This window comes from Lingula anatina, chromosome 1, assembly GCF_051362555.1.
Source record: "Lingula anatina isolate TDL-2025a chromosome 1, LinAna3.0, whole genome shotgun sequence".
NCBI lineage: Eukaryota > Metazoa > Brachiopoda > Lingulata > Lingulida > Lingulidae > Lingula > Lingula anatina.
In genome coordinates this window covers 65626951-65653247 of record NC_141767.1, presented here as the reverse complement: position 1 = coordinate 65653247, position 26297 = coordinate 65626951, and the positions used below count along the sequence as shown (strand labels likewise).

Here is a 26297-nt window from a genome sequence, read left to right as displayed (position 1 = left end):
TTTTCGGCCTATTGACGGTAAAAGTAAGCAATAAGTAAAATATACGCATCTGTAAAATGCGTTGCAACAATCCAAATGTATATCCCTAAACTTAACTTACTAACCCTTAGCAAAATATCAGGCCTGCCGCAAACTTTTCGTGAATTTGCTGCAAATTGCAAAAGGAATTTTACGTTCTTGCCATTATTATTATTATTATTATTATTTTGCAAATAAGCAGCAATACGAAATTTTCTTGCAAACTCCTGAAAAATACATGCCAGCAAATTCGCTGAAAACTTGGACCTAAATAGACCTAAATCTCTATTTAGGTCCAAGCTGAAAACTTTTCATTTTGCTAAGGGAAGAGATGGATTTAACTACTAGGCCCATCGATACTTTATGATGATTTCATCATTTGCAACAACTCAGACACATTTGCGATAACTGATCGGTCGACTGACTTAATTACCTTTAAAAATCTGAACTCCCTGTAGGCCTATTGCTTGGATCCTTGCCGTTAAAGATGGTACAGAGGTTACTGTGACAGGAGTTGTGCCCGGAACAGTCACGTTTTCAGTAGTAGTAGTATGCATCGTAGTTATAGCCATGATCCTGTCCTGGCGCTCGAAAAAATCTCTACACTCATCAGGCTCAAACACTCGCTGGCTCCCACCACACATTAAACACGCAGGATGGCCAGGAATACTGTAGAAGCCTGGTTTACACTGCCCACACTTGGTGTTGCTGAACCGGGTGCAATTCGCGACAATTTCACGATTGAGATCGCACCTCTGGCAGGGTTTGCAGTCGTAGCTACGTGATTTATCGTTGTACGTCTCCCCTCGAATACAGTTCACACAACTTCTTTTACATCTTTCCTCCTGTGAAATAGGTAAGTAATGCATTACTTAATTAATTATAATTAATTAATATACAGGTCTATATGTATCTTCGATTGCATGTATGTGTGGATTATGTGTGCAAGAAGGAGAGAGAGGGAGACATGAATTCTGTAAGCTGTGATGCATTTGTTATGATGTGAATACTCTAATATAAAAGACGCACCGCTGTCACATTCACGGGTTTTCCCATTCCTTTCATGCATGAGGGGCATAGGCGACAACAACCAGGCTGGAACTCTTCCAAGTTATCCTCAGCGCGGCATTCTCCTTTATAAGGACTGTTACAATTGTCTGCGTAAACCGTGACAATATAACCGAAACTTGTGACAACGAATACCTAGAATTAATTGATATAAAATGTTTTATTGGTCAATACCTGTGGCTGCTATCTTAATTTGTTTAAGTCTCCTAATTGCAATAAATATTTAATGATTAGTAAGTAAAAAATTAGGCTCAAATTTTATTGAAGATATGATTTTGCTGGGAATAAGGCGTTTTCCACTCACATACACGTACCATGGAAGTATTATAACTCCCAGTTAACTCCCAGTTATACTTCCATGCATAGACGTAGCCTACATGTAGTGTTCACCTTTATTGACGCTCAACAAGGGTTGTCACTAATAGTACGCCCAAATGGGGAGAGGGGGGATCAACAAATAGGCCTAGTCGGGAAAACTTTTATTATAGGATGCAGATCTTATATCACGTTGCAGCATACTTGAGGGAGTTAAGTAGGTAAAAAAGACGGCAACTCCCACCCACCCTACCCCATATTTTCAATATCCTAGATCCTCCACTGTTCATGAATACTTACTGAAAGAAGAATTTGCAGCAGTTCCTTTCGTCCTTTGTTCGTCATTTTCTCGGCTCTACAGTTAACTTCTATCTGTATCTTACAGGTGTTTGGAATCTGAAATATTAATTCAAAATTATTTTAAAGGATTAGTACAATGCGTCTCCGATAGTTTCTATGAAATAACATATTACACATAGAAAGGCGCTTAGAGATCATTAATTGCTTTTGACATTGATCATTATGGACTGAATCAACGAAGGTGTGTTGGAGGTGGAGAAGGTAGGCCTACATTGTAAATATTCTGATATCAGGATTTAATACAAAGGGTCCATATAAGTAAATGTTAAAACCATGTATAAAAAAAACGTTAGATTTGAAGTTATTTGAAAAGTGCCATTGGGATTGGGATGAACGATTGAACCTCATCGTTAACCGTACACCTACAAATGGGCCGATCTTGCTTCCACAGACGGAGATTCCTAAAGCACACGTGAACAATATGCAAGAACGAGCCAGCACGTAGTGTACACACTGATTTGGGTGGAAAGCCTTTTTATGTACAGACACAGATGTGTCTGTACATATAGCCATCACCTGCGTCTGTCGTCGCCGTTGCCGTTGCCGTTGGCGTGCACTTTTACCGTAAACACGATAAGTGGAAAACGGTTTTACGTTTTGACTTGAAACTTACAGAACTGATGAATATTCATAATATTCAGGTCAAGTTCGAAAATCAGCATGATCGGGCCATTTTTAGGGAAGTTATGCTGTTTTTTCACTTTTTTCAGCATATATGCAACACCGTAAACACGATAAGTGGAAAACCGTTTTACCTTTTGGTTTGAAACTTACAGAACTGATGAATTTGTATAATACGCAGGTCAAGTTCGAAAATCAGCATGATCCGGTCATTTTTAGGGAAGTTTTGCTTTTTTTTTTCACTTTTTTCAGCATATATGCAACACCGTAAACACGATAAGTGGAAAACCGTTTTACCTTTTGGTTTGAAACTTACAGAACTGATGAATTTGTATAATACGCAGGTCAAGTTCGAAAATCAGCATGATCCGGTTATTTTTAGGGAAGTTTTGCTTTTTTTTTTCACTTTTTTCAGCATATATGCAACACCGTAAACACGATAAGTGGAAAACCGTTTTACCTTTTGGTTTGAAACTTACAGAACTGATGAATATTTATAATACGCAGGTCAAGTTCGAAAATCAGCATGATTGGGTCATTTTTAGGGAAGTTATGCTTTTTTTTTCACATTTTCTCTGATTCAATTCTTAGGCATGTTAATAGTCTCATTATTGAACTAATAAGATATGTAAAAGTGTTTTTTTGATATTTCCTGCATCTTTACAACATTGTTAGTTGATTATGTAAAAATGATGGTAAACCTGTTATCGTGTATTGTGTAATGAAGTGTCAAAAATGGAAATAAACACATATCATTGCAGTTTGTCAGATTCAATCATCCACTATGTTCAGAATCTCAGAATGGAGGAAATTGGACATTTAATACTGTTCTATTGATATTTTTCCCATCTCATCAATTTTCTTAGTTGGTCATATAAAAATGGCAGTAAACTGTTAATTTTGTTTTATGTTAAAAAAGTGTTAAAAATGGAAATAAACCCATTTCAGAAAAGTGCTGTCTTGTTTACATTTTGGCATTTTCAAGATGTGACTTTGAAGTTCCATGGGCCTGAAGACCTTTGCTAGTCACATTTTCTGAATATCCATGATACTAATATTTTATTATTAAAAATTGATGGTCATTATGCTGTTAAACATTATGTAATATTGCATCGAAATTTGAAGAAACCCCTATTTTGGGCACTGTTCCCATGATGACCATTTAAGGAAAATCATGTCACTTACTGTTCTCAAACTTACAGGAAAGAAACATGGGACTAAAATACAGCTTCAGTAGGCAATGCAGTCTGTTTGGTAATTTTTTCTGGCAGTTAAACAGTTTTTTGTGAAAATTTCATTTTTCACATATTGGCATTTTCAAGGTGTGACTTAGAACCTCCACGGGCTTGAAGACCCATGCTAGTCACATTTTCTGAAAATCCATGATAGGTATATATTATTATTAAAAATTGATGGTCATTATGCTGTTAAGCATTATGCAATGTTGCATCAAAACAGAAGAAAACACAATTTTGGTGCTGCTGCCATGATGACCATTATGGGAAAACCGTGTTACTTATGACTGTCAAACTTTCAAAAAAGAAACACAGGACTAAAATGCAGCCTGAGTTGGAAAAGCAGTCTAATTGGCTTCTTTTTCTGGAAGTTATACATTTTAGTGAAAAATTCATTATTATCGTGTTGGCATATTCATGGTGGGACTCGGAGCTCCCATGGACATGAAGCCGAATAGTAATCAAATTTTCTAAATGCCCATGCTATTTATAGTCAATAATCAAAAATTGGTGATAATTATTATATAATTTATTATGTAATGTTACATCAAAATTGACAAAAATCTTTTTGCACTGCTACTGCAAACATTATGAAAAGAAAACTGTTACTTATTATTATTTTTTAACTTACAAGTATGATTTTTAGGATTGGCATGCAGTTCAAATTAGAAAGTCAGCTCAATTGGGTTATCTTTTATCATTGAATTCATGCAATTTTGTGTGAAATTTTCATTTTTCTCATTCTGGCACTTTCAAAGTATAAACTTGAACTCTGATGGGCCTGAAGCCTTATGCTTTTACTTTCGTTGGTGTTACCTGTTGTGCATAATTAAAATTTGATGTTGACTGTGCAGTTAAACATAATGTATTATTGCATCAGAATTGGTAGTCTCCTATTTTGTGCATTATTGTTATGTGCTTTTCTTAAGATGTGACTTATGGGCCTGAAAGATCTTTGAGAGGGTCAGTCTGTAAATTTCCCTTGGGTATCACTTAGCTAAGTTCAGAGTTATAAAGTCATTAATAGGCCATTAAATGAGATTACATAAAGCACACTTGTTGATATTTCCCTGTAAACTCCCAAAGGTTAAGCTCTCTGCTAGATTAATAATAAGTAAGCAGTGATAATTATGCAGGTAAATTTTGTTTAATATTGCAAATAAGTTTTTAATATATATATATATATATATATATATATATATATATATCAAAAAAGATTAAAAGTTTGAATGGCAGCATCATTGGAATTATATTTACCTCTGCCAAGGAGGTTATGTTTTCACCCCTGTTTGTCTGTCATCAACATAACTCAAAAAGTTACGGACCGATTTTGATGAAATTTTCAGGAACTGTCAGAAGTGGGCAAGGAGGACAATGATTAGTTTTTGGTGGTGGTCAGGATCAATAATCAATCAATAATAATCAACAATTGCTGTCTTGGCAGAGATCTGCACTCTTGGAGTGCTTTTCTAGTTTTGTTATGTTTTCCTTTTTAATTTTTTCTCAAACACTGGCATTTGTGACTTTTAACTCTCATCTGCCTGAGGCTCTACACATTTTCTATATTTCCACATAAGTTGTATTGTTTTTTATGTCTTTAAACATTATGTAATATTATTTTATGCACTGTCATCATTTTTCAAATATTGAGACTTTCATCATGAGAATTTGAACTCTCATGGTCCTGAAACTGTAATCTTACTGAAGGGGTGGATTGAGACCATCTTCTGGGTCTTCCAGAAGACGGTCAGGTTATTAAGTTTATATTGACTGGTATCTATTTTTTCTGTTGGAAGACCATAAAAATGGAGGATGGATCAACATAGATACTTTGGAATACTGTCAGAAAATATCTCTGGGTTTGCTCCTGTTATTGACCATGGTACCTGTTGTGCATGATTAAAATTCAGTGTTGACTGACAGTGCTATTATAAGCATTATTTATTATTGCATCAAAATTGACAAAATGACCTATTTTGCATCTTTATTTTCTGTTTTTTGTCTGTACATTTGACAGCTTTGCTGCCTTGTTTTATGTTAGTCACTGTGTCACCATGATACACTTCTACGAGCCTTTCTTCTGGTTTATTCTACTGAAAGCAGCTATCAATTGTTCAAATGTGGAGCGACCCTTTCTCTTACTTTTTAAAAGCATGATGATATTTGTTATTTCGTTGTAGGGGGGTTTTAAGGCTCCTAACTAGCGTGTGACCGTACTATCGTTTGGAATAGCGAAATAACAATATCGGCAATTTCAAATCATCAGTTTTAAATTTAATTCAACATCGTTTTAGTTTTCAGCTGATGCTTAGCCACCCATAAGCATTGAAAAACTATCTATTGTAAACTGTAAAATGTATGTGCGGCAAAGCTTTACTTTTGGGAGAAAGTTGTAAAGTTGGAAAGATTATGTCGACTTTTTTTTTAAATGGTAAAAATACTGTAGAAGGACCGAAACTTTGAGATGGGTTAAATCCATAGTATTAATGTTAAAACAAATGTGATCCGCCTGCATGGACATACATTGACATAGGCCTATAACTTAAACGCATGACATCATCATTATTACTTGTAGCCACCATATAAGTGTATCATATTTGCAACAAACCACTCCTTTCAAGGCATATCAGTTTCTTACATAACCCAGACACTGACGACCCGCTCAATGACATCGATATTCGTCACTCGTTGAGAGGTCAAAGTTCAATTAAGAATAACGTTGGCTTTCTTATGATAGTATTACTTTTAAATTGTCATGAAATTCATTTTACGTATGCTAACTAGCAACTTTTATCTAATAACGATTTTCTTTAAATTCGACCCACTGACAACCCCCTTTAATTATCATGCAGAGTTTTAAACAGAACAAAAATCCCGTACATAGGGAATTCCCCTTGTTATTTTATACAAGCTGTGCCAACGGAAAGACATACACGTTCATTTGAACAAAAATATAAACAAATATACATTACAACTTTTAAAAGTATAAATCTAAATCCCAAATACTGCCTCGTAAACTGATACATTTTGCTAATTCTTCCACGAAAACTACGCCTCTCACTTAAATCAACACTATTAAGCTGAACGAATGAATGACCTTGCAGTTGTCATTCATAACAGGGTATACGTAGGCTCTACTAGTAGCACTAATAAAAATGGCAAGAAATGAATGAAATTATGTACGATCGTAGCAGAATTTTACACAAGCTTTGTACACTTACTTATTTTGAAGACTGGTAGCTTGTAGAGATGTTAAAATCCGTTTGATGTCCCTTGTGGCAAGAAAACTTAGGGCTGTCCTACAACTCACAAGACTCACGTGAGTCAATGTTTGTAAACAGTCGATGACCCAAATTCGATTTTTAGATCATATTTAGTTCACGTGAAAGGTGGCTGGCATAGCCCGTCAATACAAACGCATTACACTTATGATTCATTAGACTACTGAAGCTAAAGTAAGAACTTCAGAACTTTGCCACACGCTTTTAAAAGAGAAGAGTGACTTTTCGTTTGTTTGAATAATTCCCATGAAAGTAGCACGGCGTCGCTGCTGCTTCTGGAGACGGGGTGATGTTAGTGTATATACTGGTAGGGACACCACCAGTCTTGTGCTTGACAAGCTGTAAAAAATGCAATCAACAGGAATTCTCAAAATATGCAAAAAAATATATATATAACTAAAAATGGTACAATCAAAGTTCAGTTCATCGTAAGGTAGGTCAAAGGTCAATTTCAAGGTCACAGTAAATTGCCAGTATATGACTTCCTATTTAAGTTCAATTTTGATTCCCTTTTATCTCCAAAACTGGCAGAGGTAGGTCCATAGTTACTATTGAAGTTGAATAGGAAGTCATATACTGGCAATCTAACTGTGACCTTGAAATTGACCTTTGACCTACTTTACACCATGAACTGAACTTTGCAACTTTTTAATGCTTTTATTTTCAAAACTGGCAGAGATAGGTCCATAGTTACTATTGAACTTGCATAGGAAGTCATAAAGTGGCAATCTAAATGTGATGTTGAAATTGACCTTTGACCTACTTTTCACCATGAACTAAACTTTGCAAATTTTTATTCCCTTTTATCTCCAAAACTGGCAGAGATAGGTCCATAGTTACTATTGAACTTGAATAGGAAGTCATATACTGGCAATCTAAATGTGACCTTGAAATTAACCTTTGATCTACTTTTCATCATGAATTGAACTTTGCAAATTTTGGTACCCTTTTATCTCCAAAACTGGCAGAGATAGGTCCATAGGTACTATTGAATTTGAATATGAAGTCATTAGAGACAATTTACTGTGACCTTAAAATTGACCTTTGACCTACTTTTTTCCATGAATTAACTTTGCAAATTTTGGTTTCCTTTTATCTCCAAAACTGGCAAAGATACGCCCATAGTTACTATTGAATTTGAATAGGAAGTCATATCTAAGTGTGACCTTAAAATTGACCTTTGACCTACTTTTAACCATAAACTTAACTTTGCAAAATTTGGTTCCCTTTTATCTGCAATACTGGTAATGATATGTCCATAGTTACTATTGAACTTGAATAGGAAGTCATATACTGGCAATCTAAATGTGACCTTGAAATTAACCTTTGATCTACTTTTCATCATGAATTGAACTTGGCAAATTTTGGTTCCCTTTTATCTGCAATACTGGTAATGATATGTCCATAGTTATTATTGAATTTGAATATGAAGTCATTAAAGTCAATTTACTGTGACCTTAAAATTGACCTTTGACCTACTTTTTACCATGAACTTAACATTGCAAATTTTGGTTTCCTTTTATCTCCAAAACTGGCAAAAATACGCCCATAGTAACTATTGAATTCAAATAGAAGTCATTAGAGGCAATCTAAGTGTGACCTTGAAATTGACTTTTGACCTACTTTTCATCATGAATTGAAGTTTACAAATTTTGGTTCCCTTTTATCTCCAAAACTGGCAATGATAGGTCCATTGTTACTATTGAATTTGAATATGAAGTCATTAGAGACAATTTACTGTGACCTTAAAATTGACCTTTGACCTACTTTTTACCATGAATTAACTTTGCAAATTTTGGTTTCCTTTTATCTCTAAAACTGGCAAAGATACTCCCATAGTTTCTATTGAATTTGAATAGGAAGTCATATACTGGCAATCTAAGTGTGACCTTAAAATTGACCTTTGACCTACTTTTAACCATGAACTGAACTTGGCAAATTTTGGTTCCCTTTTATCTCCAAAACTGGCAGAGATAGGTCCATAGTTGCTATTGCACTTGAATAGGAAGTCATATACTGACAATCTAAATGTGACCTTGAAATTGACCTTTGACCTACTTTTTACCATGAACTTAACTTTGCAAATTTTGGTTCCCTTTTATCTCCAAAACTGGCAAAGATACGCCCATAGTTACTATTGAATTTGAATAGGAAGTCACATACTGGCAATCTAAGTGTGACCTTGAAATTGACCTTTGACCTACTTTTTATCATGAATTGCAGTTTACAAATTTTGGTTCCCTTTTATCACCAAAACTAGCAGAGATAGGTCCATAGTTGCTATTGAACTTGAATAGGAAGTCATATACTGAAAATTTACTGTGACCTTGAAATTGACCTTTGACCTACCTTACTATGAACTAAACTTTGATTGTACCATTTTTAGTTATATATTTTTTTTGCATTTTTTGAGAATTCTTGTTGATTGCATTTTTTACAGCTTGTCAAGCACAAGACTGGTGGTGGTGTCCCTTTTTTGTGTGTGTGGGTTTATACGATCGTGCTTACTCCAGCTGGTGGTACAATATTCGGAGGCAGTATCGCCTCTCTGATCCTCTAGTTTTCCTGGGGTTCAAAATTTATTATCCATTACCATAGTGCTCATTTTGCTTTCACCACCACAATGTACTTTTTGATACAGCGTAACTCGAAAACCATATGGAATACAAAAAACGGAGACCACCTTCAGTGTTGGGCTTTACATGCTCTACAAAATGCAAAAAAGAATGGGTCTCTAGCATTAATGGTTCCCGAATTAGAGACAGTTTTCAGTTTCGGTATCTTATGGCCGCTTATCCCGTGAAAATGCACCGATTGACCCCAAATTCACGGAGATGAAAGATGACCCGAAGGGTAACACTTTCCAATAATATTATTGGTTAAGTCTGTGTAGTTTCTGAATATCAGCGCAAATAATTTTTTTTTTCATAAAAAATTTCATTTTTTTGAAAGTTTTGGCCCGTTTGACCTTGAAATAAAGGTCAAAGGTCAAATCCAAGGGCATACTTGAAATCTCCACATATGACTTTCGGTCAGCCGTCTGTAGAAATTTTTCCCATAATTCCTCCCGTAGGGTAGATAATTAGCATTTAATTTTGCCGTTTTTGGACAAGGGTGCATTGCAATGAGAGCCACACCTAGACCCCTACACCGACAAAGCCCAAATTTTACGTGGAACGAGTTGAGATTATAGGTGACCTAAATCCAAGAGATGGGCATGTAGGCCCTAGTAGTCTAGGAGGAGAAGCGGTAACAATGACTTGGTGACGGAGCCGCAGGAGCCGGCGGAACATACGGGTCGGGACTAAAACCATGTGTACCGCCAGCACCTACGCTGGTGGTACAATTAGGGAAGTGATTTTATAGCTCTGAATTTAGCTAGTGATTACCCCAAAGGACAATTACCACCATCCGTAAACAGTATCCCCATATAGCACTCTATAGAGCTACATGTACATTGCTTCCAAAACAGAAAACAATCACACTGATTTTCCAACACAAGCTGCACTTCAGTCCTATGAAACTATTCAGTAAGTTTGATTATCATAAATAACATGGTTTTTTCCTTAATGGTAATCCTGGCAGCGATGTCCAAAATAGGGTTTCTTCAACTTTTATGCAATATAACATAATGCATAACATCATAATGACCATTAATTTTTAATAAAAAAGTAAATGTATCCTGGCTATTCAGAAAATGTGACTGCAATGGAGTTCAAGCCAATGGAAGTTCAAAGACTAAATCACACCTTGAAAATGTCCATATGTGAAAATTTTAATTCTAACAAAAAACTACATAAGGCCACACTGTTTTTTTTTATGGATGACATCCTGCGCGCGCACTGATTTTCGTCCGTTCTCCGAAAAAAACACACCCCCATCAAAGTCGGTTGTCGCAAACTTCATCATTGAATTTGCCGGAAAATGTGTTTTCTGCACATGCATATTATCGCCACGTGGAAATATGGCCGCTTTGCCGTCAAATTCATCTCTAGGATTACTTTTAAATTACACAACAATTAAAGTCATAAAGAGAACGTGGGCCGTTGTTTTGGATTGGTATGCCATTAATATTGGTCATGGAGACATTACCTTTTTACAACTAGAGGATCAGAGAGGCGATACCGCCTCCAAATATTGTACCACCAGCTGGAGCAAACGCATTCGTATAGACCCCCACATACACAAAATAAGGGACACAGCCGCCAGTTTTGTGCTTGACAAGCTGTAAAAATGCAATCAACAAGAATTTTTTAACTATTGCAAAAAATATATATGGTACAATCAAATTTAAGTTCTTCGTGAGGTAGGTCAAGGGTCAATTTCAAGGTCACAGTAAATTGCCAGTATATGACTTCCTATTCAAGTTCAAGAGTAACTATGGACCTATCTCTGTCAAGTTTGAAGTTAAAAGAGAAAGAAATTAGCAGAGTTCAGTTCATGATAAAAAGTAGGTCAAAGGTCAATTTCAAGGTCACACTTAGATTGCCAGTATAGGACTTCCTATTCAACTTCAATAGTAACTATGGACCTATCTCAGCCAGTTTTGGAGATAAAAGGGAAGCAAAATTTGCAAAATTAAGTTCATGGTGAAAAGTAGGTCAAAGGTCAATTTCAAGGTCACATTTAGATTGCCAGTATATGACTTTCTATTCAAGTTCAATAGTAACTATGGACCTATCTCTGTCAGTTTTGGAGATAAAAGGGAAGCAAAATTTGCAAACTTCAGTTTATGGTGAAAAGTAGGACAAAGGTCAATTTTAATGTCACATTTATAATGCCAGTATATGACTTCCTATTCAAGTTCAATAGTAACTACGGACCTATCTCAGCCAGTTTTGGAGATAAAAGGAAAGCAAAATTTGCAAAATTCAGTTCATGGTGTAAAGTAGGTCAAAGGTCAATTTTAAGGTCACATTTAGATTGCCAGTATATGACTTCCTTTTCAAGTTCAATAGTAACTATGGACCTATCTCAGCCAGTTTTGGAGATAAAAGGGAAGCAAAATTTGCAAAATTCAGTTCATGGTGTAAAGTAGGTCAAAGGTCAATTTTAAGGTCACATTTAGATTGCCAGTATATGACTTCCTTTTCAAGTTCAATAGTAACTATGGACCTATCTCTGCCAGTTTTGGAGATAAAAGGGAAGCAAAATTTGCAAAATTCAGTTTATGGTGAAAAGTAGGTCAAAGGTCAATTTTAAGGTCACATTTAGATTGCCAGTATATGACTTCCTATTCAAGTTCAATAGTAACTACGGACCTATCTCAGCCAGTTTTGGAGATAAAAGGAAAGCAAAATTTGCAAAATTTAGTTCATGGTGTAAAGTAGGTCAAAGGTCAATTTTAAGGTCACATTTAGATTGCCAGTATATGACTTCCTATTCAACTTCAATAGTAACTATGGACCTATCTCTGCCAGTTTTGGAGATAAAAGGGAAGAAAAATTTGCAAAGTTCAGTTCATGGTGAAAAGTAGGTCAAAGGTCAATGTTAAGGTCACATTTAGATTGCCAGTATATGACTTCCTATTCAAGTTCAATAGTAACTACGGACCTATCTCTGCCAGTTTTGGAGATAAAAGGGAAGCAAATTTTGCAAAGTTCAGTTTATGGTGAAAAGTAGGTCAAAGGTCAATTTTAAGGTCACATTTAGATTGCCAGTATATGACTTCCTATTCAAGTTCAATAGTAACTACGGACCTATCTCTGCCAGATTTGGAGATAAAAGGAAAGCAAAATTTGCAAAATTCAGTTCATGGTGTAAAGTAGGTCAAAGGTCAATTTTAAGGTCACATTTAGATTGCCAGTATGTGACTTCCTATTCAAGTTCAATAGTAACTATGGACCTATCTCTGCCAGTTTTGGAGATAAAAGGGAAGAAAAATTTGCAAAGTTCAGTTCATGGTGAAAAGTAGGTCAAAGGTCAATTTCAAGGTCATAGTAAGATTGCCAGTATATGACTTCCTATTCAACTTCAATAGTAACTATGGACCTATCTCTGCCAGTTTTGGAGATAAAAGGGAAGCAAATTTTGCAAAGTTCAGTTTATGGTGAAAAGTAGGTCAAAGGTCAATTTTAAGGTCACATTTAGATTGCCAGTATATGACTTCCTATTCAAGTTCAATAGTAACTACGGACCTATCTCTGCCAGATTTGGAGATAAAAGGAAAGCAAAATTTGCAAAATTCAGTTCATGGTGTAAAGTAGGTCAAAGGTCAATTTTAAGGTCACATTTAGATTGCCAGTATATGACTTCCTATTCAAGTTCAATAGTAACTATGGACCTATCTCTGCCAGTTTTGGAGATAAAAGGGAAGAAAAATTTGCAAAGTTCAGTTCATGGTGAAAAGTAGGTCAAAGGTCAATTTCAAGGTCATAGTAAGATTGCCAGTATATGACTTCCTATTCAACTTCAATAGTAACTATGGACCTATCTCTGCCAGTTTTGGAGATATAAGGGACTAGATGTTATAATTTTGGAGTTACCATAATGTGCCTTAAATTTCGTACAGAAAAAATTAATTAAAATAAAGAAAATGTCATTTTGGTCAAAATTCTTGAAATAGGAGGTGCTCTGAAGTTTCAGAAGTTCAAATTTGATGAAATAATGTCATTTTTGAACACAAGTTGTCTGCTTTGCCAAGCCTTATATTTTATTTTTCCAGAGTTCAAAATTTATTATCCATTACCGTACTGCACATTTTGCTTTTACCACCAATATGTACTTTTTGATACAGCGTAACTCGAAAACCGTATGGAAAACAAAAAAACCGAGACCACCCCCAGTGTTGGGCTTTACATGCTCTACAAAATGCAAAAAAGAATGGGTCTCTAGCATTAACGGTTCCCGAATTAGAGACAGTTTTCAGTTTCGGTATCTTATGGCCGCTACTCCCGTGAAAATGCACCGATTGACCCCAAATTCATGGAGATGAAAGATGACCTGAAGGGTAACACTTCCCAATAATATTATTGGTTAAGTCTGTGTGGTGTCTGAATAACAGGGAAAAAAAAAATTTTTTTCGTAAAAAATTTCATTTTTTTGAAAATTTTGGCCCATTTGACCTTGAAGTAGAGGTCAAAGGTCAAATCCAAGGGTATATTTGAAATCTACACATATGACTTTTGGAAAGCCGTCTATAGAAATTTTTCCCATAACTCCTTCCGTAGGGTAGATAATTAGCATTTAATTTTGCCATTTTTAGACAAGGGTGCATTGCAATGAGTGCCACACCCAGACCCCAATACCGACAAAGCCCAAATTTTACGTGGAACGAGTTGAGATTATAGGTGACCTAAATCCATGAGATGGGTACGGGGGCCCTTACCGTCTAGGAGGAGAAGCGGTAACGGTAGCCGTCCGGCGGAGCCGGCTGAGCCAACGGAGCCGGCGGAACGATCCGGACGGGACCGAAACCATGTGTACCGCCAGCGCTAACGCTGGTGGTACAATTATACGAAAGGCTGGCGGTGGCCAGCGATTATCGCCCGGAAGTTTTCAGTGACATTCTGTCCAAAGCAGCACCAACCAGGGGGTTTTTTTTGTAGCGAAAAAAGGGTCGACAAGGGCGTTGAGGTATTTGGTGGGCTTGAGCTTAGGTCGGACAGGCCACCCGACAGTTAAGCTGCTTCGTGTGAGTCGAAGTAGACATAATGGCATCGACTGAAATAACCTTTAATAGATTTGGAAGTATTAATATTCTTTTAAACATTTAGAACTGTGAAGTGTTCATAATGCTTTAATATTCTGAGAGCATGGATATATTGTTAGTTTGATACGTGTTTCTGTGATAAATTTATGTTTCTAGCTGTGTACTGACAGCATTCTTTACTTAGCAGAATTTTTTTTTTTTTTTTTTTTTTTTTTTTTGCCCTCTTGCACCGATTTCAGGGTCCCCAGAGGATGTCATCCATAAATATAAAAAAGTGTGGCCTAATTTCTAAGAAAGATATAACAGGTTTTCCAACTGAAGCTATATTTTAGTCCTATGCTACATTTCTGTAAGTTTGAGAAGAGTAAGTGACATGGTTTTCCTTTAATTGTCAGTATGGAGTCATTGTTTAAAATGGGGTTGTCTTCAATTTTGATGCAATATTAAATTAATGCTTAACAGCATAATGACAATCAATTTTTAATAATAAAATAAAAGTATCATGGATATTCAGAAAATGTGCCATGGAAAGGTCTTCAAGGCCATGGAAGTTCAGAGTCACACCTTCAAAATGCCAAAATGTAAACAAGAGATAACTGTACTGAAATGATTTTCTTTCCACTTTCAACACCTTTGTTTACATATAACAAAACACTCAATTTACTGTCATTTTTAAATGATCAACTGAGAAAATTGTTGACAAAGGAAAAATATCAATAGAACAATTTTAAATGTCCAATTTGCTCCATTCTAAGAAAAAAATAGGAATTCAAAACTATTTTATTAATGAATTTATTATTATTTTAATTCATTCTGTAATCTTTCCCTAAATGAAACCTATGGATATTTTTGATTAACTCTTTTAAGATTCATTAAAATTCATTTCCAGTAACTTGAATTACGTATACTGTATATCAATATAATTTACTTCCAATGAATACAACACAAATCAGAAAGCAATAGAAAACTATCAATGAAGCCAGGAAAATTTATCTACTTTTTCCTCTATGAATCCAAAAAGAGTGGTCTCTTTTAGTCAACTGAAGGAATATTGGTCTTAATACACATCGGTATGTTTTTTGGAGGGGCTGGGGGTTGAAAGTCAATAGATAAGTATTATATGGAATACTAAGTATTGCTTTAGATAGCTACATGGATCACCATTTTCTTTTGGATCTTAAAATTAAAGTGGCAGGTGTAATTGTTCATCCAACTTAGGAAAAGGTGTATCATTCCTCAGAGAGACTCTAATTCACAGAAGTTCAACCAAAAGATGTCCCATCTCTTTCCGGACTTGGTCTCGGTTTGGTCCAGAGAAAATCTCCAGCAACACTGATGAACGTTCACTCCATTTTAATTTTCCAACAAGCATAAACTTTAAGCAATCCCTGGCCAAGTTCTCACAATTATGCATGGAAGCATATCTGTAAATGTGCACAATATGGGAGGCATTCCAGTGTTTTTGAGCAATAACAGTAGAGATGTGTCTCTGTAGAGCAGGCAGTATGTATCTATCAGACAAAGACAGTGTTTCTAAATCCACGTCCAAAGATGTGTCGCCTGCAGCACCATTTCCTGCAATCACGTCACAGCCGCTGCGACAACCATGGAGAAAATGCAGCAAATAGCAAAAAGCAGATCCAGAAGCTTCTGAAATGTAAATTTCATCTTGTCCAGACTCAGAATAATGTCCTTCTAACATGGCAGTGAATGTCTCTGATGCTCCAGAAACTTTGCTCCTCTCAGCAGATATGACAGTCTGGTCTGCAGTCATCATAAACCTCACGTTATGCTGGTTCAAAGTGCTGCTGTATATGCACTCTGGGCTTTGAATAACATCAAGTTCTGAATTGCTACTGAACCTGGGGCAGTCCATGATGAGATGTCTGGCCAACACACACAGGCTTTCAACAGCCATGGGATACTGGGAGTGGTCATCACAATGAGCCTGTATAGCATCCAGTAGGTAACTCAGACCTCGGTAGTCTAACATAAACTTGGTCCTCAGCTTTTTGCTACTGGAAACAAAATAAAAAAAAGACCAAAAGCAAAATTAAAAGATATGTTGCATTATACTTGTAGAGATCCCTTGGACCACTGTCTATCCTTACTTTTACAAACACTGTGTGAAGATTATATAAGAAACTATCATAATCAAAAAAATAAATAAAAATAAAAATAAATAAATAAATAAATAAAATTTTTGTGACAGACCTGAAATTTGTTACAGTTTGATTTCCCCCATGTCACAACCCAGACTGCAATAGTGCAGAGGTTTGTTTCAAGTTATCTCTGAAGCTCAGGGTACATCCCAGGCTGACTTACCCATTAAAGAAGAAAAAAATCTGTATCCTACCTGCACACATGTGGCAGATCTACTGCACACCTCATCTTCTCTTGGTTTGGTTTCTTCAGCAGGATGTGGCACAGCACTCCCTGTCCATAGGGGGTCTCAGCTTGTAGGGTAAGGTCATGGTGCAGGGACTTCCCAAAACACACCAGCTGAAGGTTTCTCCTTTTCTTCTCTTCTCTCTCCTTTATGTCAGATTGAATAGATTTTTTAACCCTGCCTTCTTCTGCAATCACGTCTGACGCCACTTCTTTCACATTTTTCTGGTAAGGTTCATCAACACCTTCCTGTACACTGCTTTCAGTGTCAGTATTCTTGGTATTTAGCATTGTTGGCCCTTCAGCTACGGGTCTGTACTTTTGCTTGACCAAGTACTCATGTATTAATGCTGCACCCGAATTGAGCAGAAATGCTTCAAAGCAAATGGTATTTTTGGTCAATCGACTGCAAATTCTGAACCAACGAGGGTTAGGTTTTTTGACTGTTAGAGCATATGTAAACAAGCCTATCAGTGCGTTAGGTGTGCAAAGAAATGGGCTTGGATCTGGCATCTGAGACACTCTGGAGAGCAGCATTAAGATATTGTTTTCCATTGTTTTTACAGGGTTAACCTCTACACTGTGAATAGCTTTAGGTGAGGCCAATAATTCTGCTAAGTTAATGCTGGTACTAGGTGTTTGAGGTGATGGGGGGTCCTCACATAGATTAGTGCTTTTACCCACTTCCCTGTCTTCAAGGTCTTTCAAATTATCAACGTCAGGCACAGGATAAGTCAACATTTTGGTTTCCATGGCAACATCATCAGTCAACTCTTTCCTTTCATCTTCATTGTTGGAATATTGTGCATACTGAAGTTCAGGAAAGAGTGCTGGGAATGACTCATCTAGGGTCTCTGTCTCTAGACCCTGGGGTGAACATTTTTCTGGGCTGTGGACAGGTGACCACTGGGGCATCACCTCCATGTCTGGACTGGATGGGCCTGGGCTGAACATGCCTGGGCTGTGCATGCTGTATGGGGAACTACCTGCATGCTGTGGAGAGTATCTGGGCTCCCAACCTCCCCAACTTGGACCAGTGTACTCTGGAGACCACTCTGGGGACAGATATGACATAGGACTCATGGAAGAGGCAGTGTATGAGGTTGGAGGAGAAGGGGACCTTACCCAGGATACAAACTGTGAAGGAGGAGCTGGAGAATGAGGCCTAGACAAAGTGGAATGGTGTGAAATGGGAGGAGAAAGGGACCTAAAACTTTCTGAACCGACCCCTCCCTGCTCATTGCCAGGCATACTGCTGAGAGATGGCATGGAGTGTGCTCTTGGAAATGGTATGTTTGTGTTCCTGTTGGTCCCTTCTGAGGGAGACGTTACTGAACTACTGTCTCCTTTTACCCCTGGAAGCTGCAACTGGCTCCTACCATCAACATGTTGTGACACTTCCCCTCTGTCATCTGCTGAATTAGGTTCACTTCTATTTTCTGCCGGAACATTCAAAACCTCTGTCTGAGTTTTGAAAAACTTCCTTCTGTCCTTTACTTCCCCAATTTGTTGACCTTTGTTTTCATTTTTCTCCATCTCTACTGTTTCATGACCACTGTGACTTTCTCCTTTATTATGCCCATCCTTGGAGGTATCCTGGATCTTGCTTTGATCTATTTGTTCATTATATGATAGAGCACAGTCAGAGTCACTGTCTGAGTCACTTTCAATTTCTTCCAGTGTAATATGATTGCTTTTGGTGAGGTGTCCAAGCAAGCCTTTCACCATTCCTTCTTTTAAGAGCACCTCTAGACTCAGTTCATCGTACAAGAAACAAGTCAAGGAGCATATTACTTGAGTGTGACATTGAGAATAATCTTCTGAAGACAGTAGTTGTAGAAGGAGCTTTAGTCCACCACTTTCACGCAAACGGACACGATTAACGGAGTCCCTGCAGCATAAACACAGCGCAGTAATAACACCATACACTCTGCTGGGGTCTTTAGTATTGTTTATGTGATCTATGAAGAACTGTATAGCTCCTGCAGCACCAAGTGGTGGCCTAGCATGTGGCTGGTGGCAAATGTTGAGCAGTGCTTCCAGAGAATAGTCACAAATTTTGGGATCAGAATGGCTGGCTAACTGAACCAATGATGTTAAAGTATCCGCCTCTAAAATCTGTTGAATGCAATCAACACTGTACCTTAAAACAAAACATTTAACACAATGAAATTATCTTCTAAAGTGCACATTTCAAAAAGTGAAACAATTGTTTTAATGTTAAAACATCTGTAATCAAGCAGTTGATACAAATATAATAAGAGGGCTTTACATGATAAGTTTGGGTATTTTACATTTAAATAATGAACCATTTAACTACTCAAATGTGCAGTACATTTGGAACAAAGAACAATCCTGTAAAAACATAAAACATACCCTTTTGTATATTCAGCAATAGTTCTTGTAACTGCAGTGAGCAAACCAGAGCCTGAGCCAGTTAACAGCAAGGCAACAGCCTTCAACCCATCAGCCTTACAAACGATGGACCTATTTGAAGCCTTGGAGCCCAGTATTCTACAACAATAACACGTCATTGCATATCATCTGATTATTTACACATCATGATTCATCTGTCACCATGGTTACTGTTTCAGGAATACAGATTTGGAAATAAACATTTCAAATTTCAATCAAACTTTAAGAAGTAAATGTCAATCCAGTAAAATTTTAGGGCCCATTTTTATCGTTAATTTTCCAACACAATATTATTAAAGGTAATTGACTCGCCCTTCAAGAAATCAATGAAAACCAGAATAGAGGTACGTGTTTTTTCACTGTGTTTCCTGGCATGCCCAATGTAAACACTGTATCAAACAAATCATTTACATGCTTGTTTACAATGTCTTCAATGTGCACTGTACACTTTGTTCACACTAAAAATTCAAGGTCAGAAATACACAATTTAAGCTCTCTAATTACGTAGTTTACGTTTTGATTATTGAATCTTTTATAATCTGCATGGTTATTTTATCAACATTTGCATAAGCTTTGAAGTCTTTCTCATCTGACAGCTTCCAAAATACAACTGAGTGACATCATGCATTTCCTGTTTTTGTCAAGATCATGAAGGCATAAGTGTCATGGTTTGCTCCAAATTTCAAGCATCCTACTTCAAAATGTACACAACAGTTTGAATTAAAATTTGATACAAGTACATTATTACTTTATATGCTATTGCACCTATGTGCAAAATTTGAGAGCTTGAGCTATCATAGTTTTTCTACAATTCCCATTCAAATTTAAAAATAAGCACTTTTGCATTTAATTCTTGAACATAACAATTTTGATCTATAGAAATTTGTGAATTAGTATTCCTACCTGATAAATCTGACATAAGTTTGCTGGCATTCAGAAGTCTCTGTCTTGCTGAGGTTATCAATCACATGCTCTAGCAGGTCAGAATGAACCAGGATTTCTGCATTCTCTTCATCCACAGCCAGATTTGCCAGGGCACGACATGCTCGGTTTTGGATTGTTTCAACTTTCACCTTCTTTAAAATTGACACTGTAGGAGATAATATAAGATTAGAACTAAAAGAGTAGTTCACTTTTTATGTCCTTCATCAGCAAAAACAAAGGAATTATTTCTGTAAGTCATCTCATGGTGTTTGTGAAAAAAATATCCATGAAAGTACATAGAGACGGTAATTACAGATGAAGGCGATGGTATATATCGGTCTTTAAACACACACACACACACACACACACACACGTGTTATCTTTTAATGCCTCCACACATTAAAACCATATTGTTCAATTCAATTTTTTTTTATTTCTCACCTATGCTGGGGATTCCATTGAGTGCACGTACCTAAAAAGAAATTGAATATTTTCATGTATTAAACAGTCATAAATGAACTTTCAGATAACTCCTAGGTTTTAAGATTTGATATACTTCAATATAATAAATTTAACTTCCTTTGATCACTCCCCTCTCCAAATCTTTTTCCACGTAGCTTTATTCAGCTATCCTTTTTTGCATATATCATATATTAAACTTCGAATTTTGAACATCAAATCTTATGCAAGACTACCTCATCTGAAATAAACTACTTAAATGCACAAACTTATGAAGAATTCATGTTTACACAAAGGTGTTGTTTGTTGACTTTATCAGGAACGTAAATGTCACTAGCCATAAAAATGCAATGAACCTAGCTGTTGTCATTTTATTATACATATCAAGTTATTGATGTGTGACTAACATAAATTTCTTTTTACGATCCCTTTATAATATTTGATTAAGAATTATCAGCAGACCCATACCAACTGCACCAGCTCCAATTATTGCTGCCTTGAACCAATGACTTAAACTGAAAGTCTGCATACCAGGTAGTCAAGGAGCAGCTCAATTAAATGTTCAAATCCTTGCACTATCTTACCACCTTATCAGAGTCAGAGGTGCTGAATAGGTGTGTAGTTAGCTGAAGAGTGTGAAACTTTGTCTGGCCAACATGAGTGGGAGAAGGGCCAGCATTCAGCCTCCAGACCTCAAGTCTTTGGGTCAGGTAGCTCATGGAGGCAGGTTACTACTGTTCATCAGCAAGAAGAGTGCCACATCAAGGCTAGCATGGTTATACCTGCTACAGGTAATTTTCTATACAGACTTGGGAAAAAATTATGGTACTGCTTGTCTCTACTTGAATCTGGGTTCCCTATGAGTTCTATATTTGTATCTCATCATATACATGTAACCAAACTTGCTAATATAAGTATTTTGTGAAGAAAAACATTTACCATATTCATTTTTTTTTTATTTTTCTAAGAACAAATTGAATTTTGATCTGATCAATGTGGATGAGTCAGGTGAGCATCTGCGTCAGCTGCAGTTGGCCAACCCTCATGAGACAGTGCCATGTTTGGTGGATGGTGACACAGTGGTCTATGAATGGTGAGTTCTCATGGCATCAGTCTTCAGACATTGATATATTTATTACTTTATTAAATGCATATGCCAAAAAGTCCATTTCTCATTCATTTATGTTCTATATGTTACATTCCTGAATTTGTTTCAATGCAATATGAAAATCATGCATCTTAATAGGATGATCTTAAAATTGAACTTTGAAAATTTGTTGAAATCTTGGTACGCTTATACATTTGTCAAAAATGAATATTTTCAGCCCAGCTATCATACAGTATCTAGCAGAAGAATACACAGACAAACAAGGAATGGGCTCTACTCTCAGTGAACAAATACGAGCTATGTCTACAATGCATTGGGCTCATAACACCTTACAAAGGTGAGAACTACATTTATCACATTACAAGTTCACTGATTTCTATCTTAGTAACTGAAGTGTATGGGTTTCAATAAGTAAAACAATATTTCTATCATCTTTATAAATGTATGTTATATGACCATATTTTCCAGGTGTGTAATCACCAACTATGTGTATGTAATGATGAAGAATTCAGAGTTATCAGACCCAGAGGCAGCCATGGCACTCACACAGACAGCAAAAACTGACATCAGACAACATCTCCAAACTCTTGACACTCACTACTTGGGGAAATCAAAGTTTCTTTTTGGAAATGACTGTAAGTTATAAGGAATTGTTTTAACTTAAACTTATAAGAACAGTGTGGATTTCAAAAGACTTTTAAAAAAAATGCTGGATTTTGTAACTCAGGAAGTTACTTATAATAAGTCTTCTGCCACTTTGGTCTCTAGTAAAATATCAAAATTTCACAATTTTGACATAAATGGACCATCATTATTCAACAATACCTTAACTTAAATCAGCAAGCAATGTTGATTTGATGCTTGCTCATTAATTTAAAAAACATGAAAGAAACATAAACTGTGCAATAATAATATTAATACAACCTTTGTATACAGATCTTTCAATTATCACCTTTAGGTCTATTTGTGGATTGCTTTGTTGCCATGCTGCTGACCACACTAGATCTCGTCAGTTTTGACTTTAAGCCATTTCCTCGTGTAAAACAGTGGATGACCAATGTAAAACAGTTGTATGAAGACAACTGGGAAGAAGTATGTGAGACCCACAATATGCAGGTCATGCAGAGAGGGAGCAGACGGGCCTCTCTTATGTAACACAAGGTGGCATTTCAAGAAACAATGTTGTGAACTTCTGGCTCTATTTACTGACATTTTCAAAAGGATTGAAAACTGACTGAAATGAGCACAAATATACTGGCCAAAACTATATATTTTGTACTTCTCTTTACTCTTTATCATTTTCCTTAACAATGTTTCTTTGGAGTCCCAATACATATTTTCTAAATAATTTTCTGATTAAAAAAAACCAAAAAAAAAAAAGTCACACAACATTTGCATACAATAGGAGCTAAAGGAAACATTTAATTTATCTTCCAGATTGCCTATCAATTCTTTAGAAGTGTTTATTTCTTAATAACCACATACAACTTGCAAGTGTAACAAAAAAAAATACTTTGACAACTGCACTGTAATAGTATATGAAAATAAAACAAACTCTTGCAACGAAGTATATCAAATGCTGGTTGGTCAGTTTGTCACCCCTCCTTAGCCCAATCTCTCACAGTGAAAAGGCAATTTATTCCAAATTTTTTGAAAATATATCCCAGAAACTCAAATGACAAACTGACATATCACTTCAAAACTTGGCATGTAATAACTAACAGTTTCAAACACCATTTGAAAAAAAGAAAGATTATTAAAGTCATAATAACTCTTCGTTTGGCCAAAAATTGGATTTTCCTGGAGTCAACGGCAATTTTCCCGTACTTACCAATGGTCAACGACCCCATTCCTGCATTGAATCCAAGTTAGTCCAGGGTTTTTTTTCCTAAACTTTTGGTTTTTTGTTAAAGTCTCTTGAGATTTTAACTGACGGAACCCTCTCTGTCATTGCATAGTCACGCGATATCAAGCGATAGTTTCTGGTGACCTACTTAACACCGCGGGAAAAGCAGACAACAACAACACTATATAACATTAATATAAGATTCATAAGATATATTCGTCTTATTGCTCAAAATGCATTTATATCTACAATGTGTGCAATTCTGAACTATTCGTTATCCGACACACTGTACAGAAACTCGCAACTTACGTCTGCGTATTGCATCAGGCGTTTGGCGCCAGATGTTCTTTTGGTCTCGAATGAACGTGAGAATCCGCGTGACACCCAAACGTCATTGGCAACAGATATGCCTTAACGACCAGGAAGAAAGGCATCGAAAGCCCTATTGACAAGCACAGATTTCAGTTTTACTACAATAACAGCTGTTTTAGTGGTAAAATGCAATAGAATATATTTCCATGCGTTGTTTACAATGTATTTCTTGCGGAATTTTGAATCTCAAAGGAAGAGTTATTATTGCTTTAAGATGAAGTAAAAGCTTTTTGCAGAAATACTCCATTTTATTAAATTCATTAATATTATTAATTAATTCATTTTATTAAAAAGTACTAATACATTTTTACCTTAGATAAGAGTTCATACTGGAATGCAATGAATGATTTGTTAAGGTGGCTATCCTCAGGTTTTATCTCAGTTCAGCCTATAGTCTCTCTAAATTCCAGTGAATGTGAAGATTTTAGAGCTTTTTCTTTTCATGAGACTACATGTATGCACTTCATAGTAGTAAAAGAGTTCAGAATCAGAATTTAGGTGATGTATATAGTATTTGAAAATAAATACCCTTTCTGAACTAAAAAAAGAAAACTATAAAACTCAGATGACCAACCAACTAAAACTACATCAATATGTAGTTTGTATATTCAAGTTTTTGTCACTGTAATTTCTTTCACCAGTTTTGTCCTCTGGCCTCCACCTTCATCAACTTTAGCACGAAAATTCATGCATTAGCACTCCCATTGACGGTTCTGATATGTACTGTCTGTGCACAGAAATTGATTAGCACGAAAATTCATGCATTAGCACTTCCATTGACGGTTCTGATATGTACTGTCTGTGCACAGACAGTACATACTAGTATCAGAACCGTCAACGGAAGTGCTAATGCATGAATTTTCGTGCTAATCAATTTCTGTATCAATAAATGACAATATTTTCCATGCATCAAACATCCTGTAGATCTTCATTCATTTCAACAGAATGTGAACATGCTATTTTGTAAAAGAAGGCATTATAACACAAGAAAGCAATTTAGATATTTACCTATCCAAAATAAAAACTTCATTAGAACCATTTTTTATTTGGGAAGTTAAAACAAATATGGAGGATAAATCAGCAAAACAACTACAACAAAGCTGAAAAACGCTCTTTTATGAGAAAATATACATGCACCTATTAAATGTTTTAACACTTTATTAGAATTCCATACTAGTCCACCATTATACATTAATATATTAGTTTAAGATAATTTAATAAAATAGCCATATATATATATATATATATATATATATATGCAATTATGGCTACCTGTATATTGTACTGGTATATATTTTCATAATAAGTTAATATGGCAAATTTAATTTAGTAAATAAGCACTACAGCACACATATACTAGAATGGAGATATAAAAAAATTATTTAAAATAATTTATCAATTTTTTGTGTGGACATTGGTCCATTGGTGACATTGTTGCTGTATTTTATACTAATTGTGGTTTTTAAACTTATTTCCAGATCAGGGTGACAGCTGAGCACGATTATGCCTGCCAATAATTTGCATTAGTTTTTGATCTTACTGCTAGGTACCCTTACCTTGCATGTTAGGGCGAAAACTGGGACAAACCAATGATCCCTATATATAAATTATTTTTAATCTATCAAGTACATGTACATGTACAGAATATAATGAGACTCCTTTTCTGCACTTCAACCTCAAAACTACACAAAATAATACTATGTAGTTCAGAGCTCCTTTGCCATATAACATACCTCAAGTCTGGTTTGCTGATCCATACAGCAGTTGGCTAGTATACTCAAACATATGTCCAGTATTTTCTTTGAGGTCGGCTTTTGAACAATTTTAATGAGACTTTTGACTCCATCCAACTTTCTGAACGTTTCTGTAGCATTTCGACCGGAGACCTTAAAATATTTAGTACGTATTTGCACCAATGTATTGAAAACTGTTGACTGCGATGAACTGTTTAGTTGAGAGATTGCTTCGGCCACTGCATCCATGGCTGCTGAGCAACTGTTGAGCAAAGCATTAAGTTTGTTGGGGATTGACTTATGTTGTCATTTTAGTGCATTTTCCTTCCATCAATGTCCCGAGTCCGACTTTGATTTCTTGTTTAATATTGGACTTTTTATCCTTTTCTTTTTAAATACGTGCACAACAGACTGATATATCCATATGCTTTTGCGATTTTTAAAACACAAATCATTCGAATAAATGAAAATAGTCAACCGAAGAGCGTCACTGCTTTTGTTCT

General features: G+C 36.0%; 2 protein-coding genes across 3 annotated transcripts; one reads left to right on the top strand and one right to left on the bottom strand.

Moving 5' to 3' along the window:
• Positions 1–15325: 15325 nt before the first annotated feature.
• Positions 15326–26286, bottom strand: LOC106181074 (uncharacterized). Of its 2 annotated transcripts, none has more exons than XM_086999563.1 (6): positions 25795–26286; positions 20718–20748; positions 20256–20442; positions 19314–19451; positions 16906–19080; positions 15326–16564 (listed from the first exon to the last, which is right to left on the bottom strand). In XM_086999563.1, exons 1-6 carry the CDS (start codon positions 26041–26043, stop codon positions 15802–15804), a joined length of 3543 nt encoding a protein of 1180 aa, XP_086855689.1. In that variant the 5' UTR covers positions 26044–26286; the 3' UTR covers positions 15326–15801. The 2 variants fall into 2 exon arrangements, with proteins under 2 accessions (XP_086855689.1, XP_086855688.1); XM_086999562.1 differs by having other exon boundaries at positions 15326–16567; positions 25795–26284.
• On the top strand, positions 21166–23223 carry LOC112042616 (glutathione S-transferase 1-like). Its single transcript, XM_086999569.1, has 5 exons — positions 21166–21526; positions 21704–21828; positions 22061–22180; positions 22312–22478; positions 22802–23223. Exons 1-5 carry the CDS (start codon positions 21392–21394, stop codon positions 22996–22998), a joined length of 744 nt encoding a protein of 247 aa, XP_086855695.1. The 5' UTR covers positions 21166–21391; the 3' UTR covers positions 22999–23223.
• Positions 26287–26297: the final 11 nt, after the last annotated feature.

Bases quoted from the DNA above. Each gene is read 5' to 3' on its own strand.
- LOC112042616 (XM_086999569.1), top strand. From the start codon at position 21,392: ATGAGTGGGAGAAGGGCCAGCATTCAGCCTCCAGACCTCAAGTCTTTG. The intron at 22,181-22,311 runs GTGAGAACTACA...CATATTTTCCAG, and splicing joins GCTCATAACACCTTACAAAG to GTGTGTAATCACCAACTATG. The intron at 22,479-22,801 runs GTAAGTTATAAG...TATCACCTTTAG, and splicing joins GTTTCTTTTTGGAAATGACT to GTCTATTTGTGGATTGCTTT.
- LOC106181074 (XM_086999562.1), bottom strand. From the start codon at position 26,043: ATGGATGCAGTGGCCGAAGCAATCTCTCAACTAAACAGTTCATCGCAG. The intron at 19,452-20,255 runs GTAGGAATACTA...TTATTGTTGTAG, and splicing joins ACTTATGTCAGATTTATCAG to AATACTGGGCTCCAAGGCTT. The intron at 19,081-19,313 runs GTATGTTTTATG...TTTTGTTTTAAG, and splicing joins ATTGCTGAATATACAAAAGG to GTACAGTGTTGATTGCATTC.